This window comes from Aphis gossypii, chromosome X, assembly GCF_020184175.1.
Source record: "Aphis gossypii isolate Hap1 chromosome X, ASM2018417v2, whole genome shotgun sequence".
In the NCBI taxonomy this organism is placed as follows: Eukaryota; Metazoa; Arthropoda; class Insecta; order Hemiptera; family Aphididae; genus Aphis; species Aphis gossypii.
Genome location: NC_065533.1, coordinates 61,170,184 through 61,183,992, shown reverse-complemented (window position 1 = coordinate 61,183,992; position 13,809 = coordinate 61,170,184). Strand labels below are relative to the sequence as shown.

The following is a 13,809-nucleotide window of genomic DNA, read 5'->3' as shown; positions in this document are numbered from 1 at the left end:
CTATACCGACCACATAGACTACCTTATAAACTATGGTTATAGATACACTTGTCTATGGATACCGACCTATATATGTATAAAACACGACTTTCATTGAAAGATATATACATATACTTATAAAAATATGTATTTGCTAATATATTATATAGAACCTACGATTAAAAAATACGTACATTATAATAACGATTACACATAATATTAATATTCTTTACGCTTATCTCCTGAAAATTATCCCAACGATGGGCTCTCTGAAGGTTACACGTCTTTATCAATTATATATTGTGGACTATTAATATTAAACATATAATAATAATACGCGTCATGTGTAGTTATGATGCAGTTAGGGGTCTAATGAAAACGGATTGTGGACGATACGTCACGCAATAATAATAAAAATAAATAACTGCAAACGTCGGCGTCATCCCCGAGACGGTATTATATAGTTGTCTGAATAAATAACGCGGGATAGGACCGAGGGGACCGGCCGCTAGCACGATTATTGTAATGCGCGACGGCGGCGAAGTAAAGTAGCGATGGGATTGTTGAGAGTCCGTCGTGCAGGTTTTGGGTGTTTTTCGCGAATTAATAAAAACACAACGAGGACGATTTAAATGAAATTACGTCATATTTATAACGAATGCGCTTAAAAGTTTAATACGATAAAACGATTTTGTAATATAATTACGTAACTAAAAGTATAAAAAAAAAACAAAAACAAAAAATGGGTAGTGTGTTGTATGCTATTATCGATCGACGACCACCGTGTGCGATTATCGAGAAGTATAATATCATTATCAACTGTTCCCACAAATAAGTTTCTGACTTACAGTTATTATAGTATACACATTATTTAATTATTAAAACTGTATAAATCGCGTATAATGGTTTTAAATAAAAATCAAAGCAATACATACTGAACTTAATAATTTAAAAAAAAATTGTGTCATTATGTGTTCACCACACAGTACCTTTTTAAGGGTGTTTGAAATAGGTAATATTATTATAATGACATTTTGAAAAAAATTGAAATTGAAAATCTTTAATGTACGTATCTTGAATATTAGTTCAAAGTAACTGTTAGATCCCATATTCCCATGTTGGTACCATATAGTTTGTTGTTGTGTAATTTATTATGAGATTATATAGAGAAACGCTTTCGTGTGGAAAACGACCACTTAAGCTTTATTCGTAGTATTGAGAAACTAAATTATTTATACACAATAAATAGGACGAGTAGGTTTAACATTTTTCTTCGCATCAACTTTAAACTCTCAGAGTGAGTTATTTGTTAACTATTAACCAACTGCAATAATTACTGATAGCTCAAGTCGATTTATTTCAATATTAACTCCATTGCTAACCTTTAATAACAATCGATCTGAACATGATGTTATATAGGTATGAATAATAAAGATAGATCTGCTGTGATTAGAAAGTGAATAGAAGTGTTGTTATCCTCCACGAATCGCGTAGAATAAAATTTTCATTTTATAATTATTGCGTTCATTAGTCGTAATATATAGGTATTTGGTCGACTGTTCGTGAAAATCCCGGAATGGAATTATATTAGACTGAATCTTCGATGAAACGATATTATATAATGAGCGAATGCGATAATTCGATAATATATTAATTAATATATACTCTCGTTCCGGTTCCAAACTTCCAAATGCATTTATATAGGCTTTGTACACGATTTCGTGTAAGTACATTCGATATTAATATTACCCATATACAATTTATTTTAATAATATAGTATATGCGCCGATGGCATATCTATTTATTTAATAACATTTTCTATGAAATTCAAACGGTACATTTGATCAACCTCCATTATGCGCGATCGGCGTTAGTGACGATGTGTATTTAGACGTATATATTTTAAGCCCGACGAAACTCATCACGTCGCAATGATGCGATTTCAATAATTGCGCGCCAAAAAACATTTGAGTGCAGTCCTAAGCGATTATATTATTATTTTAATACATTTTCAATACAGGCGTTGTTGTGCTAACGGATTTTCGATTAAAGAGAACGTTTATATCGAGATGTTCGACAACTCTTACGAAATTTTAAAATTGAAACATATTATTACTATGCGTATTATTTTATTTTATAGTTGGTTTGCGTTCACGAATAAAAATATTGTGACGTTGATCAGCTATTATCATATTATTGTTAACGAGAGATTGTAGTGAGATTTTAAAGTCAAGCACTATATGTTATTATTAAATAGAAAGATGATATAGTCTTTTTGAGGAACTTACAAGTCCGTAAAAAAATATGACTTTTTATTACTTCTTCTTATACGGCTATTATAGTTCTGGTGGTTACGAACTATTTCGGAAAACTGTGGATAAGTATCATAAACTATAAAATATCATTTGCTTTAAATTGTGTAACTAATGCTTTTCCTTAAACACTACTTTATTAGAACGCTGAACGACAAAATAGAGTGCTCACTGCAGTAAGTTGTCCAAAGGTGTATTTCTGCTCTAAATACAATATACTAATTTTTGCACTTCTAATAAATAAATAAAGTAGGGTGTATATACTGTCCTTTTAAATAACACTTAATTGTTCTATTTTTTTATTTGGAAATAATAAATAAATGTTCAAATTTTAAGCATTACATTTAGTGTTATTGTGATGTAGTGTTTCTAAAATTAAAATTCCGAACAACGATTTCTGCGATGTAAACGTCACAGATGCAGTGTACACGAAAATAAATCATTAGGAAATCATTTCTACAGAATTTTAATCGGACCACTGCAGTCTGCAGGTTGCGTCTGGTTAGAAAGTAAGTGTAATTTTGTCTGGCTTATTTATAGGTCCAGTCGTCGAAATAAAAAAAAAAACCACCCTTAAAATAAAAATCGACCAACCTACACAACACAACACATTCACACGTACAACACGCATAGTACTAATTAAGTGGACGTCACGCGTCATTATATACCTTTAACGATAACATTTGTTGTCGGATCGACGTTTAAATACGGTCACAGCGGTATTGTTTCAGACTTTGAAACGCTAGCGGAGAGAGTATACATAGTCATAAAATAGTAATGTTGATGAATATTTTCCAACCTATGCTATCCATTACACGACGCCTCCGACGTTGATGAGTATTTGATTAACCACCAAGAATTTATAAGTCAAATATTAAAATTGTGAAAATTGCAAATCGAAACTATCCTGCGCATTTCCATTTTCCAAAGATCAAATTATAAATTGACTGATACGATTCTAGAGCGGCCCACCCAGAAACAATTAATTAGTTTCTCGAAATAGTTATGGATACTAAAACCAACTATAACTAGCAATCTTAAGACCGTCTGACGTTTGTATCGACGAACCGTTAGAGTTTTGAACTTGTCCCTTCCGGGTCTTCTATGAGAGGTGCATATGTACTCTGTACATATCATCGAGTATACGTCATGTCGTCCTACGTGTATATTAACTCTAAGTCATATTATCTCTCGTCAGATAAGTATGTGCAATGTGCATGCGACAGCGATATTATAACGTTATATAATATTGAATCCTAATATTACAAGAAATAAATTAATATATTATAATAAGCCACGGTAATATGACTTTGGTCCTACTTAATTATAAAATGTTACAAACAAGTATATTACGTATTGTAAGGTGAAGAGTTTAAGGAGTAAGAAATAAGAATGAATATCCATTGACGTAAATTGTTTAAAACACCTTAATAGCTACAAAAAGATCCAAACTGACCGAAAAAATAAAAACAAGTAAAACAAAGTTTCAAAATTGAACTCATCAATACTATATGATCCGCTTTTTGTGTAAAGAAATCAATGTCTTTGGTACATTATTCCTCGAAGCTAAAAAAAGTATATTTCGATTCAAACTCAAGTAGATTTATACACGTATTAATAATAGCATATAACATAACAATAAAATCAGAAATATAACTACCTATATATTATATAAATAATAATATAATATGTATAGGTTTATACTGTGTGTATACATGTCATAGTTTGAGTAGTATTAACCCTTTAAACTAATGGAATAGGTGCGACTTAACCCCATTTTGCTGCAAATATGTGGGGAGACAATTTAATAGTCGTGGTTAAGTGTTGAGTTTTGTGTATTGTAGGTACAAGTGACGCGGAAAAGAATATTTCTCAACACCGCTGACGTTTCGTTAATTATTCTGCATACCGTAGCTTGATTAATCGTTTTAACTCGTTATTGTTATATTATATCTGGTGCAATGTTATTAGTAGTCCCATATGGCGTTGGGACGGGGAGGGGGAATAAGGAAATCCACTTCCTTCGAGGAAGTAATATGTTTGCTACTTAATAATTATAATTTATAATGTTGTGTATATAAAATACATTTTGTAATGTTATATACTGTTTATAATCGTATCACAATACGATCTGAGATTACGTTTTAACCGTATCGACTCGTTAAAAAACCGACATACACTCACACACACACACATACACGTGTATCTACATATTTTATTTTATTTTTCGTTCTTAATTGTTAGGGTTATGTACTTATGTTATTCAGGAATGAAATGTTGAAATACATAATAAAACGACGATGTTGCGTGTTTGGACTAGCATTGCATAATATTATAATATGTTATATTGTTATAACTAGTGTATGAACAATCATTCACCCGTCGTCACAATAATTCAACATGTATAATATTGTGCACAGGCCGATCCGCCAAGCACGCTCACTCTCGTTTCGTTTTGGAATAATGCATTTTTTCAAATTAATATTTTTTTAACTAAACAACTAAAATACCTAATACTAAATATCCTTAAGTTTTACTGTGCCTATTATAATTAAAATACTAAAATTATATATTTCTAGTAAAAATCCTATCATTGTTTAAGACAATATTGAATATATCGTTATATTAACTAACAAAAAAATCAATGTTTAGATTTTGAAACAAGCGGCGAGATGAGTGATGAAATGCGAAAATTTTACCATCCATGAGTATGTAAAATAAATACCACATCAAAAATTAAATTCTGTACAAAAATACTATGTATAATAACGGCTTTTAAAAAAAAGTTCAAACAGTGGAAAATACACACATTTTCTTTAAGTTAAAAATCCAATGGAAAACTCGCGTGAGATAAACAGACTCTAAAATAGAACTGATTTTTTAACGCTAAAACTATTAGATCTAAAATATTTCATTAATAGCGAAAAACAAAAATTTTAATATTGCAAATAAAAAAGATCAAACTATTCAGTTGTGAGGGAAAAGGGCAAACATCGTGTGATAGCTTAATATTATAGATGTATACCGTCTGTTGATCAGTACAAAATTATAATACAATTTACAACATCAGTAATACAAGTATTGGTTGTACTTTAAAAAATATACGCGTTTATTATTACTAGTGGAATTTTATTTTCAATGCATTTATTATAGTATACTTCAATGGTTAGGTTTTTAGTTTCTACTCAACGGGGATCAGTTATTTATTTTGAGTTCAAAGCATTCGCTTCATCCGTCCTTTCGTTTCTTTTTACGATAATATACTGCTTTTGAAATATTTATTTTTAGTTATTATATTTTGACGGCAATTATTGATATTATATTATAGTTAAGTACACGTGAACAAAAACACGTGAATCCTTATTCATGTTCAATTATCCGAGTGACTCACAGGTGACTAGATTTGTGGTAAAATCCTACCGAAAAGAGAAATTGACCAATAATGGATTGTGTGTTTCGATAGTGTGGCTTTGTGATGTCGTATTTTGGTTATAATAATAATAATGTCACGAGTATACCAGTTTAAGTACACAAATGAAAAAACGAATATAATAGTAATAATTTAGAGAAAAACACAAAATATAATGGCATTTTAAAAAGGGAATTTTCTCCCCGTTTCGTGTATTTTTAAATAAAAAAATAAAAAAAAAAATGAATTTTTACATTTTGATGGTAGACTTATTAGGATTATATTATAATAAAATACGTATTCAAGCAGCGGGTCCTGATTATTCCTGACTAAAAACAGCCAAATATAACCAGCTAATCCTCGAGAGTCGAGATTTTACTGTCTACCCACGATGACAGCATGATAGGAGGGACCATAATATAATATTATTATTTAATAATAAATTGCAATATTATTTTAAAGAACACTCACGGTGTGATGGTTGTTGGCGTATCTGACGTAGTTGAGCGGGTCCGCGTAATCGCTGATGACGGAACCGTTGGCCAGCGGGTGGTGCATGACGTTGTGTTGGTGCGCGTGCCCCAGGTAACTGCCGGCCGTGGCGTATCTGGGATCTACTGGGACGGGGCCGGCCAGGGGTATGCCGCGGGACAGGGTAGTTTGGCTGCCGCCGCCGCTCTTCGGGGTGGTGGACCGCGGGTTCTGGTCGTCTACCGCGGTCGCGGTCGTAGTAACCGTCAAAGAGTCCGCACCGTAGTCGATCTTGTACCGGTAGTTGCTCAGCGATGACCCTGTTCCTGTCTCCATTTTTATGTCAGACACGTTGGACGACGCGTCCGATTCTCTGGCCGCAGCGCTCTGCTTATTGTCCATGTCCGACTCGGCGCCAAAATCAGCTGCAAAAAAAAAATAACATATTTATATTATTATGACGTCGAGCATTGATGGCGGATTGCAATCAAATTTTAAACGACGCAATTTCATATAAAATTAAGTATTTACTACCCCTTAATATCAAACCTCATAAATCCGCGAGGCCGTCTTCCACCGCTCCACACTTCCCCCCATCCTCACACCAAAGGGTTTTTACTCGTATTGTGATAAAAATGATATATTTTCTACGTACCACTAGATAGGTACCTATCTATTTAAGGTATTCAATTGGAATTTTTTTAAGTACTCGATAAGAATATTTGAAATTGAAAAGTTGACGCGGCTGCATCAAAACTAAGCTCTTCGGCCCGACACTGATAACGAGTGCTTATAGTACCTATAATATAATATTATTTTGGTATACCGCCTATACGTTGAGAAAATTCGATAGCTATTAACACGACTAAACGCCATAATTCAGTATTTGGTTAGTTATTGGTTCTAATAACCAAACCGTGGTGGGGTTTGTTTATGCTTTTACAGTCTAAAATCAGTTACCATCGCGGAGGACCAATGGTATAACGATTTATTATGTCTTAACCTAACCTTTCGTTTCAAACATTTACAGTCATCGAATTTCTTCATAGTATTAAGTATACACGTTTATTATTAGATGACAGAAAAGCCGATGTATCTAAACTATTAGATGTATATTTATGACGTGACCACAAATCTACTTAAGATTTATATCATTTGATTGTAAAAAAACACATTAATTATTGCCATCATAACTTTTAAAAGACGTCGTTTTTTATTTTGAGATATTTTCTATTCCAGCAACACTCCATAGATATGATACATGATAGATAAATATATTATAGGTACTTATAAAATTCATAAATAACATTTTATTTGATTGAAAACTAATGAAATTTGTTTAAATGGAAAAAAGGTTGATCTATTAAAAATTATATATAATTCAGTTAACTTGTAATTTATAATATCATTTAATAAAAGAAATCAATTAAATTCCGATTTTCAATATTTTCTTTTTAATAATTTATTCATTTTTCCTTTCATTTTTATTTTTACATCTAACAAATTTATTTAAAGAACTACTTAACAATTTTTTTTGTTCTAAAATATAAAATATATAAATATAATATAAATAGCTTTTTAAGATTATATAAAGACATTTTTCTATATTAATTGCATTAGAGAAAATATATTGGAATTGGAACAATCGTAGGTATAGTGGGCGGTCATACTATTATTTTTATTAAATCATAAAGGACATTATTATACCTGCAGTTGACAGAATGCACAATAGGTCACAAAATATTCTATCACATAATAATATATATATATATATATATATATTGTTAGATATATGTTTCTGTGTCTAAATCTCTATACGTTTTAATTGAATTGGTCATGGGATTAGTGTATATTCCTATTTCCAATACTCTGAGTATATTATATACGTGTAATAAAATAATGGATGCGTTTTTTACGATTTTTTTTTCTAAAAATTAAATATTATTTTATACGCTTAAATTTCGATTTCTAGGGGCATTTGCGGTGATTTAACTTACCTAACAAAAGAAAATATGCTAAAATGAATTTCGGTTTTGAAGTGAATCATAGACAAGTAAATTTTTTTTCATAAGATAATCGAAGTTTATTTTTATACGTATAAATACCTAAATGAGATACATTTCAAAAGTATTTTTAACTAGTGAGCATATATATGCTTAGTACTTATGGTAATATACTTATTATACAGCAAAAGCTATAAATTATAATCATATAAAATATTTGAATAGTTACATGACGTATGTAATATTATACATGTGTAATCAAGCCAGAATTAAGGATCGATTGGACAACAGAACAGTTATTGATCAGTATTAACTTAGTTGGCACCCTTTCAACCTTAACTTCAAAAAACTTATATCAGTACATTTTAAAGATCGTATATTATGGTTTAATTTTTGTATTATACAATTTATATATATAAATTAATAATATACAGTCGAATTTCGATAACTCAAATTTCAAGGGAGGTAAAAATTAATTCGACTTATGTATTTTTCGAGTTACATATATTGCATTAAGTGTATAAAAATTCCATAGGGACAAAAAGAAATTCGAGTTATTGCGGTTTACGAGTTATCGAGACTCGACTGTATTATATTATTGCAGAAAATCGGTCATATTATTATTACAATACATCGTGGTCTCGTTTCGTAGAGCACTTTATTGAGCTTTGTGTGTATTATATAATGATGTTGATTTTTGTGACTTACAAGATAACTATGTATTATTATAATAGATTATTATAGACGTCACTACAGCTTCAAGTACAACTAAACTTTACGACGACTTGACTTTCGACCATATTATTCGTAATTCATATACTTTTATTAGTATTATATGAAAATGCAATTATACAGAGTTATTTACTAAGCACGATTATTTTTTTTTCATTCAATAATGAACTTATTTAAAATCTAACGTTTGAAATTTTTCTGTTTAATTAAGATAAGGTTTTACCTAACATTTTTTTAGTATACTTAGCCTTTGTACACTAATTTTTACTACTAGTTTTAATATTTACAAATTATCCTCATCTAATATTTGATTCTTCTATAATCATTTTATTATTTGATGGTGATTAACATTTACTTTTAAATAAATATTTATGAATTCCATATTACACGTAGTAAACATATTATAATTTTCATCATAACATTGGTCATTGACCTTAGTTTACTTATTAGAGTTAGTTCAATCAAATATATTTTGAAAGATTTTAAGTATTTTAAATTTAACTATAAAATACTTATTAAGCGATAGGTTTTATTAATAGAAATACTAAACATTTTAGAAATGTTTTTGTTTGAAAACTATATAAACTTTTTTGGGCATATAAAATCTTGATTTTGGCTCCACAATTTATTGGTTGTGAAATTATGTATATGACATACATATTTACAAAGTAATTAAAAACTTGTCAATATACATTTTTAAATAATTTATTGTTTATAATAAATATACCTATGGTCTTCTTCAATTTTATTTAACGTAGATCGGCTGTAATTCCTTTTCCATTAGTCACAAGTTACTGATATGTTTATGTTTAATCTTACTAACTATAATATTGTCTGTTCCGAGTTATTTTATGAAATTAGTTTTCAAATTCCATACTATAATACACAAGATTTAGATTTATTTTCAGCTTCTTATTGCAAAACTAACAATGGAATAAATTATTTTCTTTTAAGGCCATTAACCTTTAAGAAAATAATTGTATTAATTTGGTTTTTCTCAAAACTGCTCAAATAATCAATGTTCATGTTAAAATATATTAAATAATAAGCAGAAAAATGATACAAATAAAGAAAAAAATAATAAAAAATAAGGAATATGAAAAGCAAAAAACAAAAATAATTAAAAGGAAAGACTGATAAAAAAAAGATGTATCTAATTTGGTTTGTAGTTTTATATACTTCTTATTATATACATAGTGTTTTTCTTATGGTTCTCGTTCTATTTGCTGTTTTGTTCTTTTTTTGTTCTGTTATTGTATTTTAAATTTTATGTTTTGTTTTTATTACTAATTTTTCCTCGTGCAACTTGATCTATTGTTATTTATGTATCATTTCTATATTATTCATTTTTAGATTACAGTTATAACTTTTTTCATTAGGTAGTCTATACATATTTTATAAAAGAAAACATATCCATTTAGCTGTAAATAAATAAATTTAAGGATTTTTCCTGGTTCGATATTAACATTTACTTTTGAAATAAGAATAAATAATAATACATAAATAATAATGGAGTAATAATTGACGTGAAGGCTATGATTACAAGTTTTCAAAATAAATAAAAATATCTATCTACTTATCTATCAATTTATAGTAGGTAAATGTAATAAATGGTTAGGTAAAATTATTAAAAAAATTAAAAAAAATTAATTTTAAATTATTTGAAAAAAATAAGTCTCAACCACCACTAGAAACTTTTTAAATTGTATAAAAAAATTAATAATTTAAAAACATGGTCCTTATATTGTATACTCGTCTTAAAAATTCCAAAAAATCAGATTTTCATAAATGTACTAAATATACTATTATATTCGTTGAAATTCGTTCAATTATAATAAAATTTACAAAGCTTTAATCAACTCGATCATATATGATATTTATACGATTATTATATTACGAATGTATAGTAATTTATATTTCAAAAGTAGGGTTTTTTTTACTTTTACCATACACGACTTTTTAAAAAAATGCATTATTTTCGTCACCATTCGCTCATTAGCATCACAATTTGTCCCGTAAATTCAGATTCAAAAAAATAAAAAATAAAACTATAAATACGTAGAAATAAGTAACTGTTTTTGGCCTAGATAAAAATATCAACAACGGTATAGAATGATTAGAATGATAGATATCATTGTGTACTACGGTTCCTATAATATTATTTCATTTAACACTCAACTGTGATAGGGCAAATCAAGTTTAAGTTTACAATTTTAATACGACCCCGTGTTCCAACGTTAGGTTAGGAGTAAATAATTATTTGAGAACAAAGTAAGTGAAATTATTTTTTATCGGGATAAATGTTTATCTCGATTATGCAAAATACTATATTATAGGCAGATACCCCTCGAGTGTCACAGAGGGTTAATTATAACGATAGTATTATTGCAGGGTCGGAGAGTATAATATACGTTTTTTTTTCCATAGATATATACTAGGTCGACCGAGTTGTGGCATGTTTGGAAATCTCACGGTGCTGACACAATAATAGTGTAGACTTTTCGCAATACTGTACACGGTTTTTTCTTCTATTCAAATATATTATATATATATATATATAATATTATGTATGTATTTATGTAAAAAAAAATCAATTCATTTAAGGGGTGCACGTTATATACATAATATCATTATTATTATACATAATATAGCCATATACGTATAATATATTCACCTATATAGTGCATATACGTACCATTGACGTATTTTTTGTTCGCTTCGGCGGTTGTCAAAATTACAAGTGTATATGTATGCGTGTATTATTATTATTATTATTGTTATTATGTGACGACTATAAGTAATATGTATACATAGCATATACGCATATAGTTGTTGAGATTGGATTTCAATGTAACAATACGAAAAACAAAGGGCGTGCCACATTCGATCAGTTTACGAGTGCGTATGCTTTGCTTATGTTATATTTTGTTGTTGTTATTATTATTATTATTATTGTATACATATAATAATGTTGTAGATCGTGTTTAGGTACAGATTAATGATTTTGGGTTCTGAGCCGGACGTAAAGCGCTCTTCATCATAACAGTTCGTATGTATAGATACATATGTGTGTACACATTTTTTTTAATTTAAACTGAACGTTTGTGGGAAGTACCTAGGTACATGTTTATATTATAGGTATGCATAAAATATTTAATTGATTAAATCTAATTAACCGATGGTTTCTAAATGTATAATACACGTATTGCAGAATAGTAATAATATTATACAAGGCTGAACAAGTTAACTAATTTTTAAATTCGTCAAGTTGAGTAAGTAAACATAGAAAAAGTATGTACCTAAGTTATGTTTACCGTTTAATGTAATTTTTCGTTCTATTAAACTCGTAAAAGTTACAAGTTAAATAAATAAAAGTACTTTGATTTAGCTAAAATCAGTTACATTTTATTTAAATTAAATATTTAAAATCAACGTAAAAACACAATAAATGCATTAGATAAAAGGATGTATTGTCCTATATATACATAAAATAATAGTACACGAGTCCATCCAATGATAGACCGAACTAACTAATAGAAGTTATATTAATTATTATTAAAATATTATTAATTTCATTATTGTTTAACTAAACAATATTTTATATCATTAAAATAATTAACGTTTTTTCGACCATTGAAATAGGTATACACACAATTATTTTATCAATGTGAACAACCATTAATGAATTTCAAAATTATTTAAATAAATTTATCGTGTACATTATTAGTGATTACCTACACGTTAACGGCATTGATGATTAAAATTCTCTGTATTTACAATTTACATTCAAAATAATCGATAGTATTATTTTTTCAAAATTTTAATAACAACTAAAAACAAACCCAAACAATTCATAATATTATTTTTTACAAGATAACTACTATTTAATCTGCGCATAATACGATGTGAAGTAAAACATAAGTGATTAAATATTAAACCTAGACTATACATTTTAAATGCACCAGAGAAAGAAGAGACCGCGTGGGTTGGGTTCACTCCGTCTCCGTGTTATGAATATATGTTTATTATTTTGGTTTGGAGAAGAAATTTTCTTAAAAAGGTATTTACATATACGTTTACCATTGTCGTGTTAGACGCCTATTTGATATATTATTTGAGAAGTTTTGAGAAGAGAGAGAGAGAGCTAAAACTAATGTTTCTGAATGCAGAAGAGGCTTAAGAGCCTTTGCGTGGTATTTTATGTGTGCATGTTTAGCAGTTTCTAAAAGGTTATAGTATTTTAAGATCTATATTATACGTATCGTTTCATTTTAAACGTTAAGCGAGAGCTTTTAATATTTTTTTATAACCGACTCAACGGTTTAAATTGTACTTATATTTGATGTTTCAGCAATACCTAATAAGTACCTATCCCATATAATTGAATCACATAATAAAGTTAGACTCTAGTTTGATTAGTAACTTTATAAACATTTATTTTATCATACTTATGTCAGTTTTAAATTTTTTGAGAGACGGTTAAGAGCAAATAAACCCAATCGTGACAAGTCTTAAAATGTTACATTTGGATTTTATACGCATTAACTCAATAGGGTAAGATTAAAGCCTTAATATTTCGATTTTTCTTTGCAAATAGAATATATTACATTAAAAGAAATCGATGGATTATTTTTAAGCTGTAAACGTCGCGTGGATGGAATTATCTTTAATACACTTTTTCACGTAATTGTCTATGTCATAAAGCAAACTTGTCTAAAAATGTAACAGCTTAAAAACCAGCTGGCGTTGTGTCGATAGAACGGTCTGGACCATGGTAAACGAGCATTTTTAACGGAAACGTGTACGCGTAAACGTATCGGTGGTTACACTAGGAAGAGCGCAACCCTCCTCAAACTTCAAGAAAATCTAAAAACGTGTTCAATGTTATTTGAACACAACACGC

At 28.9% G+C, this 13,809-nt stretch overlaps 1 protein-coding gene across 1 annotated transcript in view; it reads right to left on the bottom strand.

The window, feature by feature from the left end:
- Positions 1–13,809, bottom strand: part of LOC114124187 (irregular chiasm C-roughest protein-like) — a 205,513-nt gene that overhangs the window by 26,366 nt on the left and 165,338 nt on the right. Inside the window, exon 10 of the mRNA XM_050205793.1 lies at positions 6,172–6,596. Coding sequence (XP_050061750.1) covers positions 6,172–6,596 — 425 coding nt within the window. The remainder of the gene's footprint in view (positions 1–6,171; positions 6,597–13,809) is intronic.